We start from the raw sequence: 23,172 nt of genomic DNA on the forward strand, positions 1-23,172 counted from the left end.
AGGGCCTCTGCATATTGATGGAATTATAATTTGCGGCGCTGCTGGATAAGTTGGGGGTTTTAGGGTTTAGCGCCGAAGACAGCGCGGTGCTGCGTCGGTGCGTGTCATGCACTGTGTGTTGTGCCAGGCATGGCTATCTTCAAATCTTCGACATACAAGTTTCGGCAGATCTCGTCTGTGTGGGATGTTCATCCTGTTCCTCGTGACATCAAGTCCAGAGGGAGCTGGCTTTCTGTCAGCCTGGACCGCATGCCCGCTGTACTCCGTCGGCAACCCCAAGCTGTTTGCAGGTCTACGTTATCTTGGTGAAAGGCGGTGCCAAGAGATGCACGCTATACCGACCCTCAACAGGTTTTGTATCCTGGGTACGACGGGAGATGACCTGCCCCTATGATGCAGTTGAGACGAATATGCGGCAGTGTGAAACAATACTGGCTTTTAGAGACTCTGTTTAGGGTTTTTCAACATTTGCCCCAGCCAACCTGAGTTTCTCTGGGTTTCACTGATGCGTATTGAAACAAACTGGGACAAGCTGCGATGAACAGGGTTTACGGCCCAGTTGTTTTTCATGGCCAAATTGGCCTCCTTAATACAATGGATAATATTTGGAAGTAGAGCACCGGGACAAGAGGCCCTGGGACAGGCTACTTCATTACAAACGGTGTCTCTCGATACCTTCACACGTGCTCGCATCCGGACTGAGGCGCTGATAGTACGCCGATGAACTCCCGACAAAACTAAGACGGAGAAGTCTCAGTGTAGGTCATTTGGAGGCCGGAAAGGGCGGGCGAGGTAAGGACCAATACTATACTCCGCATGCAGCCGGCCCCACTTACCGTGGGCAGCCCCTGCGGCTCGACCTGCTGCTGCTTCGCCTGCTACATTTAGTGTATCAGGTCAGGTCATTATGTGCAGTTTTCACATGCAAACCTCATACGTTGCAGTTTAACATGGCCATTTATTTCGCCTGACTGTCATGATTATGCGCACGCTGCTGCCTTGCCGTAGCCGCACCGGTGTGTCTACTACCGCTGCAAGCTTACAAGCACTTGGCCAGTTCTTGAAACTCGTTCTTGCACTTGATCAGTCCCTCAACTCGCCGCGCCAGCATATCGCGCTTGGCGGCAAGAGCGGCGACAGCGCCCGCAGCTGCAACAGGAATGGCGTTGAGGACATGAAGTTAGTAAACCTGCCAGTATGAGCGCTTCACCACCTAGGAGCTATATGAACAACACAGTTCACATCGTCTTGCCGCCGCCGCCTAAAAGTGGACTGAAAAGACCTCGATGCTGGCCGCACGGTGGAGTCTCACAACAGAAAATTCAAGGGAAAACCCATGCTGCTTACCGCTGAACATGCTGCCAAAATCCGCATCGTTGCGTGCAAAAAGATCGAGCGACACCTCAAGCGCCAGCCTGTCCGACATGGGGTCCAGGAACGTGCTCTTCAGCGTTGCAGGGGCATATTGCGTGGCCACAGCGCAACGGATCTTGCGAAAGAGTGACTCGGCCGCTGAGATGACGTCGTCGGCGGAAGAACCCACGCTGCTCCCACCTGCGGACACGCCATTCCCAGGTGCTTGCCCCGCGATCAGGGGCCGCTCTGCAGGGCATCATGAAGCAGGGAAGCCTCAGGCAAGGACAATCTATGTGAACCTATCACTGTAAGGCATCGCCTGTGGATTGGCTTAGTCCACCAGACAAGGGACAACAGACAATAGACGCAAGCCGTCCCAAGCCGTTAGGACAGCAGTAAAAGATGCTGTCCCAACCTACGCCAACTCTGTGGTATAAATTACTTCACCCAAGCGGTGATGTGAGCCACCCCAGCGCATAGACAAGCGGACGGACCTGAGTTCTGCTGCAATCCGACGCGTCGGGACTTCGTTGCCCGGCGGCTTGGCGTGTTATCCTCGAAGCGCCCCGGCCCAATCGCCAGTGTTTTTCCAGCAGCTGGCGCGAGGTGCACCGCCTTGAGCCGCTCGTTGAGCACCTGGGCGGTGGCGGCGGAGGCAGGCGTCTCAGGTACCGTCATCTGTACATGCACCGGCCCCGGAGTGGGCATGGCCCCCTGCGCGCAGCGCATGGTCGGCCGAAATTGCTAGCATCTACTCTAAGGCTACCAAGACCCTAGCACAGGAAACTTCATAATGGAAAAGCCTGTACATCAGCAAATGTTAAAGGCTTCTCCTCTGAAACCCATTGCTTTAAACATGTTCATATACTTATCATGTGAGAGCAAACGGAAAATGTTTTACTGCAGAAACTTTATTGCAGAACTTAACCACAGGGCTCTGAACCCCAGACATTCACCCCCTCCTGGATGTGTGCGTACCTCTGCACTGTCGTCCAACCGCTCGCCTGCAACCATGCATTCCTCCGCCACGTCGCCATCGCTGCAGTCCGCCAGTTCATCCGCGTCCCCAGGATCAGGGACATGGATGTACATGTTCATGGCAAACTGGCTGGTCGCCGCCTCCAAGTGCGTGCGCAGCATTCCCCGCGCCTGCTCTTCAAGCCGGTTGATGAAGGCCTGGTGCGAGCTCCGGAGGGCGGCGTGGAAAGCGATGTACGGGTGCAGGTTCTCCTTGCTACCCACTGTGACCACATGCAGAGAACAAAGCGACTGGTCAGTTATTGGTTGGATAGTTGTTTGGGTCGTTTACAATGTCTACCACCCAGCCCTGCAAGGGGACACATCCATTCGTTGCTTTGTTACATGGTTGGGCAAACAAAGAACTTACTCGTCGCCGCCGCCCTGTCGGCAGCGATGTCGTACAGGCGCCGAAGGATGAATGACAAGCGAATACACGCTGCGTCCAGCAGAGGCCCTAGAGCCTCCTTTGCCGCCTGTCGCGCGATGTCCTCAGCCGCCTTCGTCGGGCCCCCCGTATGGTGCTTTCCCTTGTACGCATACATGATGTTGCGCAAGCGGTCGCTGCTCATGCCTATGATACAATGTGGAAACAGGCTCGTTCCGAACTGCATGAAATGCCGTTGGATGCATACCCCACTTAGACAAACCCTGGCCAAGATGCGAACGCTGTCGTCTGTGGTGCAATGATAGCTCAGACACTTAACCCATCACAAGAAAGCATATGAAATATAAGAAGCTTTTGACTCCGAAACTTTCCCGATGACCCCCTGTTACGCACTTGAGGGGAAGCGCGTGCTGTTTACAGCCATGTGGAATTCTTCCAAACAACGTTCAAAAGCCGCCCCGCCGAAGAGTTTGCTCTCATGGTGGAAGGGCTGCACCGGTGCGCTGATCCCAGGCCACTGTGTGACGCGGACAGAACGGGAATCCGGGCAGGGAACGAGGTTGACTGTTACGTGCGACCACGAGATATATACAGGCCCCGCTTGACCGTCATATTATGTTTCTATACCGTCTGTATACTGAGCCACAAAAAGGCGGCACATGATAAACACGTTAAACGGACCGTAGCATAAGCTAAACCGGATAGGCATGACGACAAAAACGTCGAGCCGATTTTGTTACACCACAACTACACATATTGCGCCCCCACCCCACCTGCGGCGCCCGTGACGTTGCACGCTCCTCATCCGTCGTGAGACCGTGCTGTATCGGATCCGGCTCTGCGGAACCCTGCAGCATCATCACTACTTGCCGTGCCACCGTGTCTGCGTACTTCATGGCGGCGCGTCGCAGAGCGCCCACATCCTCCGCCGCCTTGAGCCGTATCTCCGCCGCCATGAGCTCAGCTGACACTGCGTCGCATCGTTCCTGAAGCAACGCCAGCGTGGCCGGCGCAGCCTCCCGGTAACGCCGACTAAGCTCTTCCTCCAGGAACCTGGGCGACAGACAGATGCACAAGACACTTCTAGGGGCCGTACCGCATAGCCGTCTTTTGATCGGAAACAGTTCCTGTGTGGTTGATTTGACGGTTCACAGCGAGTTGTATGGGATTGGTAAGCATTGTCAGTACGGCGTAACCTAAACGAGCGCCTCAACAAGCTTTGGATCAACTGGGGGTGAGCCCATGTAACAATCGGGCTGCAGCACGTACTTCTTAAGGTTCGTAAACCCAATGCGGCTCGCAAAGCGCTCCTCGTCGAACCCGCCCTTGATTCCCTCGCGTAAGTGCTTGAATATTGCCGCGTCCACTTCCGCCATGCTTCTTCGCCACTCCGCACTGCTTTGAATGGCGCGGTCCTGATATTTGTCCGGGTGCCAAGTTGCTGGCATTAGTGTGCAGCTTGGCGAGTCAACACGAATCAGCAGTGGGGCCCAAGCCTACAACTGCTGTTTCGCACCTGCTTCCCTTGTACGTGGGCTCCAACGCTACTGTAATACAGCCGATAGCATAGCAGCAATCACGTACCTTGGGCAGCGCAACGAAGAAGGGGCGCACGTTGGGCGGCAAGTACCCCGTGGCACTGAGGTATTTGTCAACCTCCCACCGTTCTGCAAACTCCTTGAGGCGGTTGTCAAACTTGCTGGCCACGATGACCTGACGGCCAACAATTTATCCAAACACATGCACAAGCTGTAGAACAACGCACCGAAATCCTTGACTCTTAAGTGAGCTCGACATACAGTTGAAACCAATATTGCAGCCCTTCACCCCAGGTCCATCACGGCGACAAAATTCGTGACTCAAGTCTGGCATACCACTGCCACAGAAGTCGTTACCCAGAACCCTGACAGCTGCAATATTGCCACACCATCGAAGTCAAGGGCAGCGACGGCGCGCGTGACAAGCAGGGAATACCCGATATCGTACCGTGCGCTGGAAGTATGGATCAACCTCCTGCACAACCCGCAGCCACAACGAGCTTGCCCACTCCACACTGGACTGCTGCAGGAAGAGGATCATCCTGTTGGCGCATACAAAACACACCATGCGCAAAGGTATCAGCGTTGTTCATCCCATTGTCTTCGGTTGACCATATGATAGGTGATCATTGGAAATATCTTTGTTATTAGGCCTAATGGGCGTGAGCGCACCGCGCGTACCTGCAGGCTTTGTGACTGTGGAGCGGTTGAAGATGAGTTGCATGTTTTCGAGGAATGTCCCGCTTACAAGAGCATACGGGCTAAGTATGATGGTGATCTAGTCTTTAAGGGGCGCAGCATGCGCACCATTATGACTGAGGCGCCACCCCTGGCATTGGCCAGGTACCTCTCGGAAAATTGGGAGGCCAGGCACGTCGCGCTGAGGCGCTTCGCCCTGAAGCGGACGAGAGAGAATGAAGATGACCTCCCGCGTACCCGCAATACAACGTCCATGGCCCCCCGGCTTTTACGGACACACCCGCACTTGTGTGCGGAACTTGTAACTTGTTGCAAGCGATTGAGGTAGACAAAATAACATGGCGAGTCACTAGATTGCGCTCTTAGCCCAACCCCCTCAGCATTAGACCACACCTGTGCGGAGGAGATGCCTGCGCCTTCACCATCGACATAATCTCGTCTGGAGTGTTGTCCAGTTCACCAGATTTGGCCTTTAGGATGAAGCCTGGCGTGTCGATGATTGTAAGGTTGGGACAGTACGCGTACCTAGCACGCAAGAAGAATATATTGGTATGAAACACGGATACATTTAAGATTTCCCAACACACACATCTCGCAACGAGGATCTGGATCATGGATTTCTTGACTTAGCGAGCCGGGCGTGGAAGCGGGGAGCCCGTGGGTATGCGTAAGATGAATTGCGAGAGGTTGACATACTTAAGTCCACCGGTGCTCCCGGGGCAGACCGACTCCCGAGGTCGTTCAAAGGGCTTCTTACTTACTCAGCACGCATGACGATGGGTTTAGAGGACACGGCGATGTTGCCCATCTTACGAAGATGCTCCTCAGTACGGCGCTGGATAGCGTCAGCCACGGACGTCTCGGGCACAATCGGGGGCCCTGGTAGAAGGGCACAAAGGATTATGTCGACAAGCAAATCGGCGCATTTGAGAACACGATCTGTGAACGGAGCTGTGAACGGAGCTGTGAACGGATAAGACGATGGGCCATGGTGAGACATACACACATATTGCTGCTGTGTTTGGTGGCTGCGAGACTCAGTTCACAATGCTCATTCAAGTGTCCACTGCTTACCGTATTCGTCGGAATCCTCCTCCTGTAGTCTGCACCGCGGCTCTTGTGCTGTTGGATCATGCACCATCTGCACAATTAATGGCCTCCGCGTGCCCATCTCCACTTCGCGCACATTGAAGCGAAACTGTGACGGAGGACAACGAATTCACACCTTGCTACTAAGTCATCGTAAGGTTAAAGGGGATCATAGCTTTTGGAGGCACCACAAACCAATCAGTGATACAGTTCTCTCCTGATGCGATTGTGCTTATGGTACTCTTGATAAGCTTGTAGCAGGGCCTAACCGCCCAGCACGCACAGCGCGCCTTCGCAATCCAAAATGAGCTCACTCCTGTGTCGTACACAACCCAATAGGCCTGCCTTTAGTGGAAGACACTATTCGGCATGAACTTACGCCTAGGAATGCCTCCAGTAAGGATGATTTCCCGTCCGATTGGCCACCGATCGCTACAATTTCTGGGATGGCTAGGGACTCCCCCATCGCTACGGCGGCGGCTTGAAGCCGGCTGCGGTGGGACGGGAATAGGGAAGGAGAGAGGGGCGCATAGCATCCGTTGGGGCCATTCAGCAGATGTCTGGATCGCCCCTGTCTGCAAGCTGTCGGCCGTGCGAAAAAAGCGAAGACAGCTGTCCCAACCGTTTACTGCCTCGTCGTCACTACCTGTACGCATCATAGCGCCTGTATTCAGACCTGGGGGCCGCATGACACACCAAGGTTTGTGCGCAAAAAGTTGGCGCAGAGCGCGCATTTTTATGCGCTGAACCGTCGGTCCAGCTACTCCATAAACCAGGCATTTTGCCAGTGACGATGTTCCCACCACATTCATAGAAATTATGTCCATAGCAATTACAGGCTTCTGGCGTACAGGTCAAAAAACTGCTCAACTTCCGGTTACTCACCCCTGACTTGGGGGACCACTGCCTGGCTCACCTGTAAGCGCGGTATCTGATCTGAGCTTCGCTGGTCTCAAAGAGCTCCTGTGTCGATTCCCTGAGACCGGCGCCCTCAGAAACTGCAGCGCGCCGGGGCAACCCATTATGCTGACCAGCGACCTGGAAGGGCTTCAGCTGGGCTGGCTGCATCTGTAGCTTATGGGATGTTTGATGGAAGGTTTGGTCGGGTGCTGCTGAGTCCCTATCGAAAGCAGCGTTATCAAATACACGACCTGACATATTGTCGAGCACTCCCGCCTATGTAAGCATCAATGTTATAAATTAAAACACGTCAACATCAATACATACCAAAGGTATTGGGCTCAATCGACCTTTGCACAAGGACCCGAAAGTTGAATTTGCACGTACGGCGTGCAGTACTTAATTGAAACCGAAGTGAGGAAAGATACCAGTTCGCGTGAAATTGCTTATGCCTGGGAAGTATAGATTTCATTGCCCACGAGTAACTTACGTATACCGTCCTGACTTTTCTTGAAACCCTTTCTCAGTGGCGCCCTAGAACAATATGGCGAAAAAGGCAAAGAAGGGAAAGAACCGTTTGGACAAATACTACCATCTAGCGAAAGAACAGGGGTGAGTATTTCCATGACAACTCCAGCAGTCTATGACGGCTGTAGATGTGTATCCCTTATGCATGGCATTCTCCCGAAATAATTGGATCTCTACAGCGTCTGGCATAGTCGTCGCTTGCGGTGATTCAGGCCCTTAGCGACGGCTCGTGTCGGTCACGCCGCCGCCGCCGTCGTCAGCCAACGTTTACACTTAACCCCTTCCGCACGACGCATTCCAACCGCATATGTCGCATGCAGGTATCGCTCACGTGCCGCCTTTAAGCTAATCCAGCTCAACCGGAAGTACAACTTCCTGGGGAAGTGCAGGGCCCTGCTGGACCTCTGCGCTGCGCCAGGTGCGGCACATCCGCCAACTCCAAAAGGGCTATGACAGGGTGGCGTGGCGGCTGATCTTACCGAATCGTGGCGGCTGATCTTACAGAATCATTGACAAAGCGTTTTCGATTCGCTCATTAGGTGTTTTACCGAGGGTATGTGGGTGATGCACCCGGGGTTCTATCAGTAAACTAGGCCTGCGTACATTACGCACGGGAGAATGAGTCATAACGGCCGCGGCCTTTATGCCGCGGCTCCACCTTGAAATGAAACTGTCGATATCTCTTCCACGCGGCGTACACAGCCTGCCGGCTAGTGGACCCGCAACGGCTACGGATGTCGCTATCGTCTCCTCAGTTAAAGTTTAACTGATCCTATTGCCCCTTTCCCTATGGGCCATCCCTCAGTTATTGCAATGTTCACTGCCTGAGGCCCTTGTGGTCGTGTTTGCGCACAGGTGGATGGCTGCAAGTGGCCGCCAAGACGATGCCTGTGGGATCTCTGATCCTAGGCGTGGATTTGGCGCCCATCAAACCCATTCGTGGCGTCAAGACGCTGGTGCAGGATATCACCACTCAGCAGTGTCGCAGTGCCATCAAGCGGGAGGCGGGGAACGCCAAGATGGACGTCGTGCTGCACGATGGTGCCCCCAACGTGGGCGGCGCCTGGGCGAGCGAGGCCTACAACCAGGTGAGTCTTGAGCATGGAGAGGTGCGGGGCAGGCTTCTTAATGTGGTCTCTGGGATTGAATGTCCTGATAGTTGCGGTGTGGTGTCAGGGCGAGAGGGACACGGGTGCTGTGCCATGGGCCGACCCTTTCGTAGGGCCTCTATGTCGGCCCGAGAGGCGTGCTTTTAACGGCGTTGATGCGTCTTGATGCCGATAACCCCTCGGAAGGCACGTGAGGTTGTGTCGGCATCTTATGTGGGGAAGGCATTTGGCTTTTGGGTACGGGCTTGGAGGACTTGGTAGCCGATGTTTATTGGTGTTGTGAAAGTTGTGGGGACGAGTTGGACCTGTTGGACCTTGGGACGCCGCAAGTTCAGGATTGGGGTTGTGGCAGAGCGTGGGGTGCTTGATCTACAGGGGAGCTTACAGTGTGCGTAATCGCTGCTACTGTATAATTCATTACCAACTTGCGTTTCTGCACGCTGGGGTTCTGTTCCTCGGACACCAATGCTTAGTCAGTGCGCCTGTGGTGAAGCCGTGGAACTGTATCCTGACGGAGTGTAACTGGGCAAGCAGGCTAGACCTGGCCTCTGTAAAGAGCGACCGCGACGTCCGTGTGATGGAAACGGATGCGGCTCAGCCCGTTAGGTGGGCTTAGGCACTCGGCGTGCGTGCATACGCGGGGGCCGCAAACCCACATGCCTTTGGCGGATGGACAGGGCCTGGATTTGGTGTTCATACTCGTCATCACTTGGACGTGACTTGCGTTGCCTTCGGGTTTGGTCTCCACTTCCCAGTCGACGCTGGTGCTGGATTCCCTCAAGCTCGCGGTTGACACGCTGGCGCCCAAAGGAACCTTCGTCACCAAGATTTTCAGGTGCGTTATAGCAGTTACTTGGTCCCTTACGTTGTTTTAACACCAGATCCGTGTATTGCTGGGGTTTCATTGCGGACATCAGCTCAGAGGCAGCTCTCGTTGGTGCGAGGTTTACGCTCACGCACGGTATAGGCGGTGCACGTTTGTCATGTATGTGCAGCTCGTTATGTAAAGAGAGCGAGATGCGCTGCATCCTTGGACCTGGCTTGGGCCTAAGTTGGTTTTCGACTGGCACACCGGCAGGTCAAAGGACTACAACGCGCTGTTGTACGCGTTTAACCAACTCTTTGAGAAAGTTGAGGCCACCAAGCCGGCGGCTAGTCGCAATGCTTCCGCTGAGATCTTCGTTGTTTGCATTGGATTCAAGGCGCCTGCCAAGATTGACCCGCGCCTGCTGGATCATAAAGTTTTATTCCAGGTATGCATGAAAATGGCCGCGTATGTTGGGGCTTGCGGTCCCTGTCGCCGGCCTGATCCATAAAGGCTGCGTCCGGCTAGGCTCAATTTTAACCAGACTTCATTGCGGGTGGGAGATCATGCGTGGTATCCTGGTAAACAAGCCTGTGGACGCCGGCCCTTGTCGTCGCCATTACCTGTTTCGTTTGCAGTACGTTTGGTCCCGTCCCAGGTGCCGTCGCTGCATGGGAGCATAGGTTGACCGTTGAGGGCCTTGAGCCTCAACCAGTCTTCAGCTGTCCATTGCTTCGACACCGGGTCCCAGTCTCGAGCAGCGCCCAGAGCGAGTGTGTCAGTGTGCCTCTTACCATCGGCCCTGTGGTGCTGTCGTCGCCGCGCCCTACAGGAGGTTACCGAGCCTAAGAAGGTAATGGGCCCGGAGGCTCTGCTGCGGCAGAAGATCAAGCAGCGACGCTTCAGGGAGGGCTACGAAGAGGGCATCTCCACGTCACACCGCTTCACATCTGCACTCGCGTTCCTGGTCAGCGACTCGCCTGTGGAGATGCTGGGCAGCTTCACGGAGGTGCGTGGGACGAGCTTGGCGGGAAAATGTAAGAGAGGAAAAGCTTCCGGCCACCTAAGGGCAGGATTGACTCCTCGCACATTCCCGAGGGGCATGAGCGCTGAACATTCTCCAACAGAAGGCGAGGCTGTAATACAACAAAATCCTCTGCTATCGCGCGACTCATTTGGAGGGTCAGTTCCTGGTTTTATTGTTCTTCAAGTCCCTGGTTTTATCGTTTCCTAAAAGCCTTCCGTAACGAGAAATCGACTTCTCCCACGCAGCTGGTATTCAATGCTAAATGACCCTGTTTTCAGTCCAGTCTTCCTGTCCAGGACTTGGTAGGAAGGGTTGGCCCTTGAGGGTGTGCAAGGGCTCAACTCTGCGGCTCTAACTCTGCCCTCTTTCCCCTTACCCGCTTCTTCGTAGTTCGTACTGGAGGGCCCGAACTCTTGGGCGCCCGTGGAGGGCGACAGGGCCGCGGAGCCCAAGGAGCTGGCGGCCAAGATTCGGAGCCATGCCGCCACCACCGCGGAAATTAAGTCCTTATGCAAGGACCTGCAGGTATGGTGCGGACGGAAACAGGACGCGTCCTGCGTCCTGTCATGAAACTGGAATCACAGCGGCTGTCTAGCTTGTTGACAACCGATGGGACGTTGCCCGCAGCCATTTCACGTCATTCCTTGGATATTGATCCAGAAATTGTGGCCCTTGGTCGGTGGTTGCGTTTGTTGCCTTACGCTTGGCTGGCTGCGACGGCAACCCTTAACGACCCCATGCTCTTGTAGGAGCATGGGGGCATTGATGACGGTACAAATTGAAGGATCTGTGCTGCGCGTTTAGGATGGTGGGGCATTCGGTGTGGTGGGTCCAATCTTCAATCTTTATGGGTCTCTGCGACCCCCCTCCAGGTGCTTGGGCGGAGTGAATTCAAGCAGCTGCTGCGCTGGCGCCTGGCGCTGCGTAAGGACCTCAAGGAGGATCTGGGCACCGAAGAGGAGGCAGCCAAGGCCGGCCACCGGAAGGCGAAGGCCGCGGATGGCAAGCAGCCGCAGCCGGCGGATGGCGCTGAGGCGCCGCAGGACCCTGAGGAGGCGCTCCTGGCTGACATGGCGGCGCTGAAGGATAAGATGGCGCGGGAGGCTAAGCGCGAGAAGAGGAAGCGGCGGGAGATGAAGATTAAGGCGCGGCTCCGGGCGGCGCAGGCGGCCCAGGCGGAAGGGCTTGGGGAGGATCCACAGCAGGTGAGAAGTGGAGCGCTAAGGAGGGGGGTGCGAACTGGTGGAGACGGCTTGGGCACCGGATGGGGACGACGGCGAAGGTGCAGCTGAACGCTGGGATTTGGTTTTGGATTTGATTCCAGGGTCAAGATTAGGATGGTTCGATGATTTTTAATGCATTCGTTGGCAAGAGGAAATCGTTTAGTTATGAAAAGACTTGTCTTGCCGCACGGGGCCCCTGTGCACGCGGTCTGCACACGTGCGTCCGCAAGGGCTGCTGGAGGACACCGATACACAATAGGTGTACTGCAGCATGGCAACCCACCCTGAAGACGTACATGGGCCACATGGGCGATAGATAGCCTTAGGTGCGCACCTCGCTAAAGTTCATGCGGAAGTCCCAACCTTCGCCCCCACCTTGTCGGCTTGTCGAGGCGATGTACTGAAGAGTTGTTTCTGTTGCCCGCGGTGGTCCGCGCGCATGTCGGGTCTTGTGCACGCCTCTGCTCCAGGGCGGTCCAGAACAGCTCTTCAATTTGAGGGGCGTGAGGACGGAGCTGGGCGACGCGGAGGTGCCCGATGACGAGGACCCGGGAGCCAGCTCCGATGGCGAGGTACGCCACCATGTGATAAGTGACCGCACCTGGGCTATGCCACTCAGCCGGGCTCTCCCAGCAGCTCTTAAAAGCTATGGCTGGGTCCTTCGGGGCCGAACACATCAGCTCCTAAGCTTCACCATCCGGACTGGGCATTGACCCCATACGTGCGTGGTTTTGTTTGGGCCGCCTGCAGGACTCAGATGCGGGGGTCTCGGGCTCGGATGCCGAAGACAGTGATACGGACAGCGGGTTGGCCTACGAGATGGAGCTGGAGGACGCACTGGAGCACTCGTATAAGGAGTACCTGGAGCGCAAGGTAAGGGTGTGAACAGGGGGCCACGCCCACGTATGTCGCCTGCTGCCGTGGCTAGCGCGTGAGTTGTGCCGTTTCCCGGGGCTATTCATACGGGCCTACACAGCGGGCATTCCTCCATTCCGCCGTAGTTGATGTTGATGTTGTTTCAGGGTGGTTAAGCTTCACCAGTGGCCTCCTTCCCGAGGCAATTCCCTGCTCTCCCCTGCTAGAGGGGCACCCTAAGCCATTCACCCCATCCGACTTCAGAGTGTACTCTTTGAGTTTGGGAACTCACCACCAGCATCCAACCAAATCTAGCGGATCAACGGCGCGTCAACTTAGTTCCTGGTCAGCTCGCGAGTTGATGTTATCACGTCCTACACCGTCCACAAGATGGGGGGCCACCTCCCATTTCATCACCTCTCAAACACTCCGAGAGGTCGGCAGGCGGATTTGAACCCGGACGCGCCGGGACGCGTCGGGAGCAGAAGCCAGGCCTTAACCTCTGCCAGCCGCCTGCCGTAGTTATCTGTCCTATTCTGTTGTCCCCAAAGTGCGGCAAAGATGCTGTTTTGTTGGTTTTCTCTGGTTTCTGGGCCGCATAATGGCGCCGATACCGAGTGCATGTCACTGAAAGGCTTGCCTATTATGGAGCTGATGTGCCCGTGACTGGATGCACCTTGCAGGGTGTCCGTGCGGCCGCAGAGCGGGAGCGGCGCAAGCGGCTGGGCATGGATGGCGAGCTGGACGACGGTGACGACGGTGCAGCGGCGGATCGAAGTGATGACGAGGATGACGTGGAGCGGCTGGGGGACGACGAGGACGACGTGGGTCCTTTGGGTAAGCGGCCGGTTGTGTCGCCCGCCATGATACAGCCACACGTCGGCGTATGAAAATGGCTCTCTTCGAGGCCCTTTTGATGCTTGGTTGGTCTCTTTCGACAGAGTCATTCTTCAGTTTATGAAGGACGACGTATCCTACTGAGCCCTGCTGCCGTGATGCGTGGAAATTCTGGCCCTTTGGACCTGTGCCGTCTTTACAACGCTGTCTCTGACCCCTGCTCGTGTAGTGGCATGGTGGATATGTACCTCAGTTTTGAGTAGCTTGGCCTCTATGCATTGGACTGTGTTGTGTAGGTGGTGGGCTACTGGTCTCGCTGGACGAAGACCGCGCTGGCGTCGCCAAGAGCGGCTCGGCGATGGCAACTCAGTGGTTCAAGCAGGACCTGTTTGCGGACCCCAACCTCCTGGACGATGATGACGAGGAGCAGCCGCAAGGGGCTGCGGCCTCCAAGGCGGCTGGCAAAGGCGACCGGCCAGCGAAGAAGGCGCGTACCGGCGATGCCGCCGCAAACGGCTCGGCCGCAAACGGCAAGCACGCGGCCACACAGGGTCCAGACAGCAATGAAGAGGGCGATGATGACATGGAGCCGGTAGGTTAACTTGCTGTTATCACGCCGGAGCGTATGCATAGTCCACGCATTCTTCGCTTGTGGTGGACCTCCCTAGTTGTCTTGCTGCCTTTCTGTGTGTCGTCTCTGTGCGTGGTGCCCTTGATTAGTGGGGCATACCTGTCAATGAGGACAGCGGACGTTGTAGTTGACTTCGCACGACGCATATACATTTGGCTTATGGGAATGCACTTCTTGAGAGCGCAGACGTTGCATATTTCTAGCCAAACGGGTTGGGTGAATACTTACAAACAATCTGTGCTGTCTGTGTCTTTCCCTCATGTGCCGCGCAGTCTGCTGCGGCACGCGCACGCTCTGGGCTGGGTGCGGGCCCCTCGGCGCCGGGGCCGGTTGCGGGTAAGCGCGGCCGCCGTGGTGCAGCGGACTTCGAGGTGGTTCCGCAGGAGGCATCTGGTTCGGGATCCGGGTCGGGCTCTGAGTCCGGCACCGACTCGGAAGATGAGTTCGACATGCTGGACGACCAGGTAGGGGGCTTGCTTGTGATCGCAGGCGTGCCACAGATGCTGGTTCGGTTACCGGACTTGTGGGACACGGGGAAGAGGGTCCATGCGTAAGCGAGGGTTTGGGACATTGGCAGAGGGCCAGCCCCACTTTATGCATTATCCTGCCACGCACATGTACCGCAAGCCAGTCTGCAAGTCAGCCTCCCTCCCGACGTTTTCTCCGGTGAATGAAATCTTTTTCGTTGCTGCCGTCATGCAGGGGAAGGCGGAGGTCCTGGCATTAGCCAAGCGCATGCTACGACGGAAGGAGAAGGAGTCAATAGTCGATGCCGCGTACAATCGGTTCGCCTTCCACGATACGGGTCTGCCCCGCTGGTTTGCGGAGGATGAGCGGCGCTTTATGAGGTGAGTGACGGGGAGGGTTAGGCTCTAGGTTTGGTCCCGGGTTTGGTCCCTAGGGAGAGTGCAGGGCGATGTTCCGACGTAGGCAGCACTGTCTACAGGATTGAGTGCGGCGGCGTGAGAGCTGTGGCGTAATTGTTGTTACGTTAGGGGCACGTGTTATGGTGCTACGCTTGAGGTGTATGTTAAAGCATACATGCATGGTTTCAACATACGGCCGCGGCAGCAGCAGCAGCAGCAGCAGCGTCGTTGCCTTTCCAGATATCTGCCCCCAGCAGTGCATGGCAGATGGTTGACATTGGAAGAGGCGCATGCGGCATGCGTCCTTAACTTTGCTTGGCAATGTGTAGTGCTGGGCGAGACTGTCCGAGAGACGGTGGGTATGCTGCAATGCAGGCCTATCCCGCCAGTTACGAAGGCTGAAGTGGAAGAGGAGAAGGCGCGCTTGCGAGCTGTTGACGCACGGCCCATCAAGAAGATCGCCGAGGCCAAGGCGCGCAAAAAGCAGAAATTGGTTAAGCGCTTGGAGCAGGCCCGGCAGAAGGCGAACGTGAGTTTGGGCGGACATGGGGAAAGGGGCGGCGCGCTTCCTCATAACAAGGTCCTCATAACAAGCATGCTTCGTGTCCCTGTACGCATGTGTGGGCATGTACGCGGTGATTGCAAGCCACAGGGCCTGGCCTGGGCTGCCTCGCGTTCATCTTGCGGTACTGTGTTCCGTGTAGTTCATATTTGACGCGGCTTAGACTAGTCCGGCAAAATGTTCCCGCTTTCCCAGCTTATCGTGTCTTTCATACGCCTTCGTCCTTCATCCCCTCCGCGCAGGCTGTTGCGGACCAGGAGGACGTGCCCATGAAATCCAAGGTTCGGGAGATCGAGAAGATCTACGCCAAAGCGCACATCGGCGCCACGAAGGGGAAGAAGGGAAAGAAGGGAAAACGAGGCCCACCCGTAGATCGGCGACTGAAAAAGGATAAGAAGGCCATGATGCGCGCCAAGCAGAAACAGATGAAGAAGAAGGGTCGGAAGGGCCGATAAGGCATCGAGAGTGCCTGAAACTTAGCAAGAAGGCGAACGTGTAGGGATTATTCCGTGAGGTGCAGCTGGTGTGCGTGGTCTAACCTGGTTCTGCACTCCACTTCGGTCCAGTTTACGCACAGCTGGGCGTGTATGGGGGATCAACCCTTAGCTTGCTAGGAATCAGGCGGTAGCTGGGGCATCGTAGCGTATGTGAAGGTGTACGTAGTTGCGGGCAGGCGCCAGGCTGTTTTGGGTGCGTGGTCAAGGTCGCGTTGGAGTCGTTCATCGTTAGACTGTGTTGTTGGTGTTCTGGGATAAGCGCGTCGCAAACATAAATGACACTGCACCTTGCGTAAACGCTGCCAGGAGAGTTAAAAAAGCTAAGTCTTTGCGGCCGCTGAGCATAGTGATGCTGCGATATGCACACGTTCAGCCATTGCGGGCCCCCAACTTCACCAAACAACCAGATAACGCGCTTGTTAAGGACCCGAGAGCCGAGGCGTGGTACGGACGTGCAAGATGCTGTTACGTACGGTTGTTGTCGTTATACAGTAATCTCCTTTGAGGATGGGCTTTGGCAGAGGCCTCCCATGTGTTGAAGTACCAGCAATATGAGTCAATGTAACTCATTTTCATTCGGTTACCCCTGGCATCCGTTCAGGGAGCGCCGTCATCTTTGGGGTTTGCGTCATAAACCCTGTACCTTGGAACCTTGCTGAACTTGACTTCAAGCTTCAGGCCTACATACGCATTATAATATCTAGCTTCTTGGATCGTACATTGGAATAAATCTGTTTAACCTCCTTGCTGGTATGTCTACCTGGCAGACCTCCAGTGCACTATGCTACCCTCTTAAGCAGCTAATCATTATGTGGCAACGCACAAGAACTGATCTTGGTATTATTTTAGCTGAAAGAGCGTGCGCCATAAATCACACGGCCATAGCAGGTTCCAGAGTCTTTATGCTTTAAACAACGCAAGTATAGTTCACGCTCGACCATCCTTTCTTGACAAGTTGGTTGTACTATTTCATATACAACTGCTGTAATGCTGTAATGAACGCCCGGTACGACGTGATAGGTCAGCGTAGTTATGGCTTAGGTTAACAAAGAATAACCTTTAGGCGCGCCTAACCATCGGCGTAGGTTACATCATGGCTTGAAAACCCCTCTCTTTTCTGTCGACGTCATAGTTGCCCTGCATCGACGCCCAGGAACCGTAGCTATATCCATATAAGGATGTCAGCTAGGTAAGCCCTTATAGCATTGTATCATTGTGCTGCAGCTGGTGGTTGAGCATCGCCTGCTAAGAAGTTGCCAGCTGACCATAAGGGCCTGCCGTGCACAGGGTGGACGGTGCGGCATCATGTCGAACCATTATTGTTACGCAGCAGTGTCCTTCGGGGATGCGCAAGCGCGATGTTTGGTGAGTCGCGAGGAGAATTCTAACGTCTATGCAAGACGTCTCCAGCTGAACCAGTTAGATGTGCATGCGCAGGCGGATTGACCAATTTCATTTATTGCGGAAAGTTGGCAGCGGGTATGCCAGCACAGTGTACTTGGGCACTTGTCGCACAACTGGAAACCAAGTCGCGGTGAAACTCTATCACAAGAATAAGCTATCCGAACTTAATCATTATCAAGTGGCGCGTGAGATTACTATCCATAGCGGCCTTGATCACAAGCATATTATCCAGCTGGTAAGAACGGGATAAGCACTGGTAATCAGGCATGTGCCGCTCTACTGACCGCCTTGTTCCTGCGATGCATAGTGGGCGGCCTTTGAGGACCAGTATGGTATCTACCTTGTGTTTGAGTACGCAAGCAAGGTACGCGCGCCTCCCTTGTTATCCTCCACACCCGGACGGTCGACGAGCTGCCTGCTTCTTCCCTTGGTTTCTTACGGTTTCCCTCCATCGGGCAGGGCGATGTTTTCACTGAGGTGGAGCGCCGAGGTGGGCAACTCAATGAAGCAGAATCCGTGCGACAGGTGCGATCTAGAGAGATCTTCCCCTCATCCGAGGTGGAGAGAGAACGTGGTGCGTTAATCAGTCGCTGGCATGACCCGAACTAGCCCCCGACGTACGCGTGGATGCACAGGTGATATACCCTTTCCTCAGCGCGCTGGACTACCTCCACAGCAACTACATCATCCATCGCGATATTAAGCCGGAAAATCTCTTATTTACGGCCACTGGCGTCCTCAAAGTTGGAGGTCAGCAGTGCGGGTTATGGCTGGGTGTTGCTGGCACGGGTGGGCGTGGGTATGGAATGGATGGGAGGGCGATGTAAGGTCGATCCTTCCATTCAGGGGCCTGTCCCAATGGGGGCGGCACGGCGGGATGCCCACATGCCAGGCTCCAACATATGCACAGATCAACGACCGTGGCTTGTCCGTTCAAGCATCATAAGTGTTACCCTGACACACAGGAGCCTGCGGCGCATCCATACGCTACCGTCCTGATGCAGTGCGGTCACGCCTTGGTCACTGCGGTCACGTCGTCTGCGTTCAGCGTGTTGTCGATCCCATGAAGATACCTCCCTCGTATCGCCGTAGTGTGTTCTGCCCTCCTTGTGGCCTGGCCGGGGCGTACGGCCCATTTACTACTGTGCTGCATCTGCTTCCGCACTGCCCCGGCCCAGATTTCGGGTTGTCCATCAACTTCAGCCAGGAGCGACCCGTCACCCGGGTGGGCACCCTGGACTACATGGCGCCCGAGGTGGTGGTGTGTCCGGATAAGCACCGGCCGCAGGATCACAAGGAGCTGAAGCACCTGCATTACACACCGTTGGTAGACGCCTGGGCGGTGGGGGTACTAGCCTACGAACTGATTGTGGGGCGGCCGCCTTTCGACAAGGTGCGGAGCGGCCAAGGCGTCGGCAGGCTGTACGTTTGACATCTGGAGTGTTTTTTTTATGAATACTGGGCTACTCTTTCGGGATGGCAGCTGCGTCTTGCTGGGCTTCGGGGCCTGGTGCAGTGGGCGCTGCGGGCAGACTGCAGATTTATGGATGCCATGCAGCAGAGGGCATGATGTAGTACAGCAAAATAGTAATATGCTTGGTGTCGCATTGCACACACAACACACACACATGACCGGTATGGGCATTCAAGCGTCCGTTAACCATCCGCCTCGTGTATGTGCAGGGGCAGAAGAAGGCGACCATCCACGAGATTCTGAACGGGGAGCCCTTCATTCCGCCCTGGTTGTCGGAAGGCGCTGTCCACTTCATCAAGTGGGCTCTCACGAAGGAAGTGAGCAAGCGGCCCTCGGTGCAGCAGCTCTCGGAGCATCCCTGGATCACCAGCCACACGAAACAAGCGGTGCTGGCGACAGCGAGGCGACAGCTGATCAAGACAGGTGGGGGATGTATGCAGCCTCGGGTTCCCGCGCACGTGGACCTGGAGTTGAAGCGATGTGACGAGCGAATTCACTTCTTACATGCCTGGGGTGTGCATCCCTTAACGACCACATGGGGGAGGCAGCATCACGGCTTTGAGGCTCACCTGAGAAGATGCGTATAAACTTAACAGTATAGCTTTTGTCAGGGAGAGCTTAAGTGGCTGTGGCTGTGGGGAGAGTGCTGGACGCCCCAGGATCATTGATCCCCCTGGCATACGGCTGCACCATTCGCCAATCCGCTTCCCTTCCCCCCGTCGTCGCCTTGCAGACTCGTTCGTAGAGCCCCGGCAGCTGGGCTTCCGCGGGAGCAACATGCCCGTAGAGCCCCCCAGCACGAGCAGCAAGGAGCCGCCACGGACACTGCAGGTTGCGTCCGTGTCCCAGGGCGGCCGCCAGCTGGGCCACTCTAACTCCATGTCCGCAGTAGACGGCATGCGCTATCGCGATGTCAACATCGATAGCGTGACGAATGGCATGGCATCCACAGCGGCATCGGCCCTGAACGCTGTCAAACGCGTCTCCGATGGTGACGGCACCACGGGCGGACGGCCGAGTGCCGCTGGCGGCCGAGTTAGCCGCGCGGGAACTGCCCGGAATAGCGGAGCTGGCGGGGCCCCAGCAAACCGCTCAGGAAACCTGAATGTAGCTGCTGCGGCGGCTGCCCTGGCTGCCGTGGCGTCAGATGAGATACCGAGAAATGGCCGCCCAATGAGCCGGGAGGAGCTTATGTCATCCCTTTCGGCGCCCATGGGAGGGAGGAGTTTACAGATGATGCGTTCGTTCACGGCTGGGCGGCCAAATCTGGTGGTGCAGTCGGCAGCGCAGCAAGGCATGCGTACAAGCAGCAGCGGCAGCGCGGGCGCTGCATCGTCAGCAGTCAGTGGGTCGGTGACCGCGCATGGTATGCGGGTACACCCGCCGACGATGTCGCCGCTGGCGCGCACCGCCAGCGCCGCCTCGCAGGACTGGGGCCAGCTGCACCAGTCCCCACCTCCCCTCCCGTTCAGCAACGCTACCGCCAGCGCTGATCTGGCATTGGAAATGAGCCGCGTGCACGTTGACGCCAGCACCTCCGTCGCTAGCTCTACTACCGCGCCCTACAGCCCCAAGCCGAACACTCCCCTGCGGCCCCAGCCGCCTCAGGCGCCCTCGCCCTCCGCCCGGGGTCTGAAGAGCGGCTCGCCCCTCATTCCAAGTCGCTTGTCGCAGTCCTTCACCAGCTCCATCTCACCGCTCGCAGCGGCAGCAGCGGCGGCAGCTGTCGCCGCTGCCGGGGGCGCGGCGCCAACGTCGCAGCACACGCCTAGCAGGCTTGGCCAGCTGTCGAGCTCAGGTGTTGCGAACTCGGAAGCAGTGGCCGCGGCCCCAGCGGCATCGAAGGCGCCAGGTGTGCCTGCACTGGATGCCGTCGCGGGTCAGGAGGTCAGAGAGGCGGTTGGCGCAGAGGGATGTTCCGGTTCACCCGTGGTGCCTTCGGTGTCGGCAGTCTCCAGCAAGGGGACTGCTTCCGGCAGCGAGGCCGCGCTCAGCGTGGTGGCCAGCAGTAGCAGCGACCAATCCAGCCCCTCGCCGGCGGTCCCGTCCTCTGTCAGCCCGCTGGAGCTTCTTGGCGAAAGGGGTGAGGCAGACGACCGCGATGCGGCCACCATGGAACGGAAAAGCCCGTCCAGGGGCCCTCGGTCTCTGTTCGGATCTTTCAAAAAGGTTTTCTCGTAACGTGGGTGATCAGATGGTACGGACGCTCGCAGCCGTGTCGACTGGCTGCCTTGCCGCAGGTTTAGCAGCAGCAGCAGCAGTGCACTGTTCAGAGGAGGCTCTTAAGACGCGGGCAGGGTTGATGTGAGTGTTTGACTAGGGCTTTGACGTTTCATTTGCGTGCTTCGCGAAGTGGGCCGCCTGGCCGCCAGGGTCACGCGCCGATAGCTGCAGCTCAGAGGGGTCGGCGGACAGTTCTGGTTGGGGCGGCGGGTACTGTTTGGGGAGCTCCTAATGCGATTACTCAGGGCGGGTCGCCCAGCTGGCGCGGAAGCGGTATCAGGAGGAGTACAGCGGTCTGCCGGCGTGGCACGTTTCGTCTTGTACCATGCTCTGCCTGGGGGCAGGGGTGCACATCTCGAGCAGGGCCAAGCCCTTTTATGCGGTACCTGGTTTTGTAAGAGCTAGATTGTGACTTTTTTCATTAACCTGTTTGGCTTTTCGCCAGGGAATTGTAGGTGCGTTCTGGTTGGCCTAAATTTGGCACTAAGAGTGTATATGACCGAAGCTTTCGGCAGTGATGTTGTCAGCAAACATTGCTCTGCGGCAGGTGATGTTGGTGATCGATAAGAAATGAAACGCGGTGCCACACTGCAAGAGTGCATGCGCGCCAAAGTAACCAGTGCCGGTACCAATCGGTTGGGCCACGTTCTCCTATCCGGTTAAAAAACGTGGGCGGCGTGAGCACGTATTAGACAAGCCTGGACTCCGGGACATTCTCTTTGCATATTGTGCGCATGTCCATGCGAACTTGCGTTTTGAGTCGCTGTGTGATAAGCAGGAGTGTGGATGAGCAGGAGTTTTGTTGTTAGTGCATCGTTCACAGGCAACACGTTGTCATATAGACGCTGTTGAGCAGAATTAAGGAGGACAAGCGGGCAGAATTTCTTCTTTCTGACTTTGCGACTGAACATGTAGGTAGGCATTATAACACGTGCTACAATGCTGTATTTTTGCGGATTTTGTGACCTTATGCTGCGCGACTTATGGTTGCGGTGCGCGGCACTGTGCTTAAGCAAATTGCACGGTGTCAACGCTTCACGGCCGTCACACCCCGGGGCCGAATAGGAGTTATGTCGCTGGCATACTATGGATGAACCTGCGTGGTGCATTGCAGCGCGTGGGAAGTAGTACGGCCACACCTTCGTTAAACTTTGTCTGTGCCACCAGCGCTCTGCGTAAGCACAAGCCGTAATTTTTATAAAAGAGCCTGCGTTGATCCTGGATTTTTAGTATGCATGTGCGGGTGGCGCGGAGCGGCAAGACGGTTATTTTGGATTCCCCCCGTGCCCTTACTCGGAGGAGGATGTAGCAAATAAAGCCGCAATCCCCTCTTCCCTGCGCGACTAATCGAGCAGTTGTTTTCCCTACTGCGTCGGGGTGCTGCACCTAGTTTTAAGAGGTGCTAAATGCTACATCGACCCGCATGCACCGCAAGTATTTATCCTTAACTCCTTAACTATTTGACGCTGCATCTTTGCTACCTATGTTGTAACGCGGTTCGAAACGATCACGTCCATTTGCTTAATCTCAGGTACCACCACCGTTTTTGATCCGGATCTCAAAATTCACAATGATTCTGATTATTGTAAAGCGCACCAAATTCTTCTCAGCTTCAGGAAAGCAGGCGCACGTTGGATACATGGGCATCACGGGCTTGCAGGCACCGGGCCCCTGGTCCGGCGGTAGTGCTATAGTGCAACTATGCTGCTGCGCTGTTGGGCAAGTCTTCCACAGAGAGTTATGCCATACAAGGCCGGCAACACATCATAGCCGTGCGACTGTCCCTGGCTTTTCTAAATCTGCCCACTTAAGGATCAGGTGTCTATGCGTTTCTATCCTTGCATCCAAGCTGGAAGCGTCTGCTAGCTGACCCTGCAGATATTTACAAAGCCTGGGCAAGCCGGCCAAATAGAGCAGGAGCAAGCGCTGGTGCTAAGGCCTGCACCTGAATATGTCCAAATTTAAATGTTTTACAATCGACACTTGCGACGCCTTCGTATCGCCCGCCGTACGTGCTGTTTTGTCAAGGCTACAGTTATATGACGTGAGAGCCTCCTTTGCCTTAACTGGCTCGGCCCTAGTCATTCCTTCTGTTCCCTACCTACTGCCGTCAATCCTGCCTGCCTAAAATGACCCACCGTACC

The 23,172-nt window shown here is 56.0% G+C and overlaps 3 protein-coding genes across 3 annotated transcripts; 2 read left to right on the forward strand and 1 right to left on the reverse strand.

Moving 5' to 3' along the window:
* Positions 1 to 1,039: 1,039 nt before the first annotated feature.
* On the reverse strand, positions 1,040 to 7,245 carry drp5A (dynamin-related GTPase; the record flags this gene model as incomplete). Its single annotated transcript, XM_002953475.1, has 15 exons — positions 1,040 to 1,149; positions 1,348 to 1,602; positions 1,851 to 1,992; positions 2,335 to 2,597; positions 2,744 to 2,947; positions 3,155 to 3,278; positions 3,535 to 3,814; positions 4,031 to 4,176; positions 4,346 to 4,474; positions 4,748 to 4,841; positions 5,392 to 5,523; positions 5,760 to 5,877; positions 6,073 to 6,196; positions 6,467 to 6,578; positions 7,004 to 7,245. 15 exons carry the CDS (start codon positions 7,243 to 7,245, stop codon positions 1,040 to 1,042), a joined length of 2,475 nt encoding a protein of 824 aa, XP_002953521.1.
* Positions 7,246 to 7,531: 286 nt separating this feature from the next.
* VOLCADRAFT_63770 (uncharacterized protein) lies at positions 7,532 to 11,748 on the forward strand (the record flags this gene model as incomplete). The annotated part of the gene is made up of 8 exons (XM_002953377.1): positions 7,532 to 7,599; positions 7,836 to 7,933; positions 8,371 to 8,603; positions 9,380 to 9,459; positions 9,703 to 9,877; positions 10,262 to 10,438; positions 10,910 to 10,981; positions 11,329 to 11,748. 8 exons carry the CDS (start codon positions 7,532 to 7,534, stop codon positions 11,746 to 11,748), a joined length of 1,323 nt encoding a protein of 440 aa, XP_002953423.1.
* Positions 11,749 to 17,350: 5,602 nt separating this feature from the next.
* On the forward strand, positions 17,351 to 22,531 carry alk1 (serine/threonine protein kinase; the record flags this gene model as incomplete). The annotated part of the gene is made up of 9 exons (XM_002953378.1): positions 17,351 to 17,566; positions 17,639 to 17,695; positions 17,791 to 17,856; positions 17,967 to 18,081; positions 18,510 to 18,724; positions 19,015 to 19,228; positions 19,539 to 20,888; positions 21,046 to 21,109; positions 22,196 to 22,531. The coding sequence occupies 9 exons, from the start codon at positions 17,351 to 17,353 to the stop codon at positions 22,218 to 22,220; spliced, it is 2,322 nt and encodes a 773-aa protein (XP_002953424.1). The 3' UTR covers positions 22,221 to 22,531.
* Positions 22,532 to 23,172: the final 641 nt, after the last annotated feature.

The sequence above is a fragment of the Volvox carteri genome (genome assembly GCF_000143455.1).
Source record: "Volvox carteri f. nagariensis unplaced genomic scaffold VOLCAscaffold_36, whole genome shotgun sequence".
Lineage (NCBI taxonomy): Eukaryota > Viridiplantae > Chlorophyta > Chlorophyceae > Chlamydomonadales > Volvocaceae > Volvox > Volvox carteri.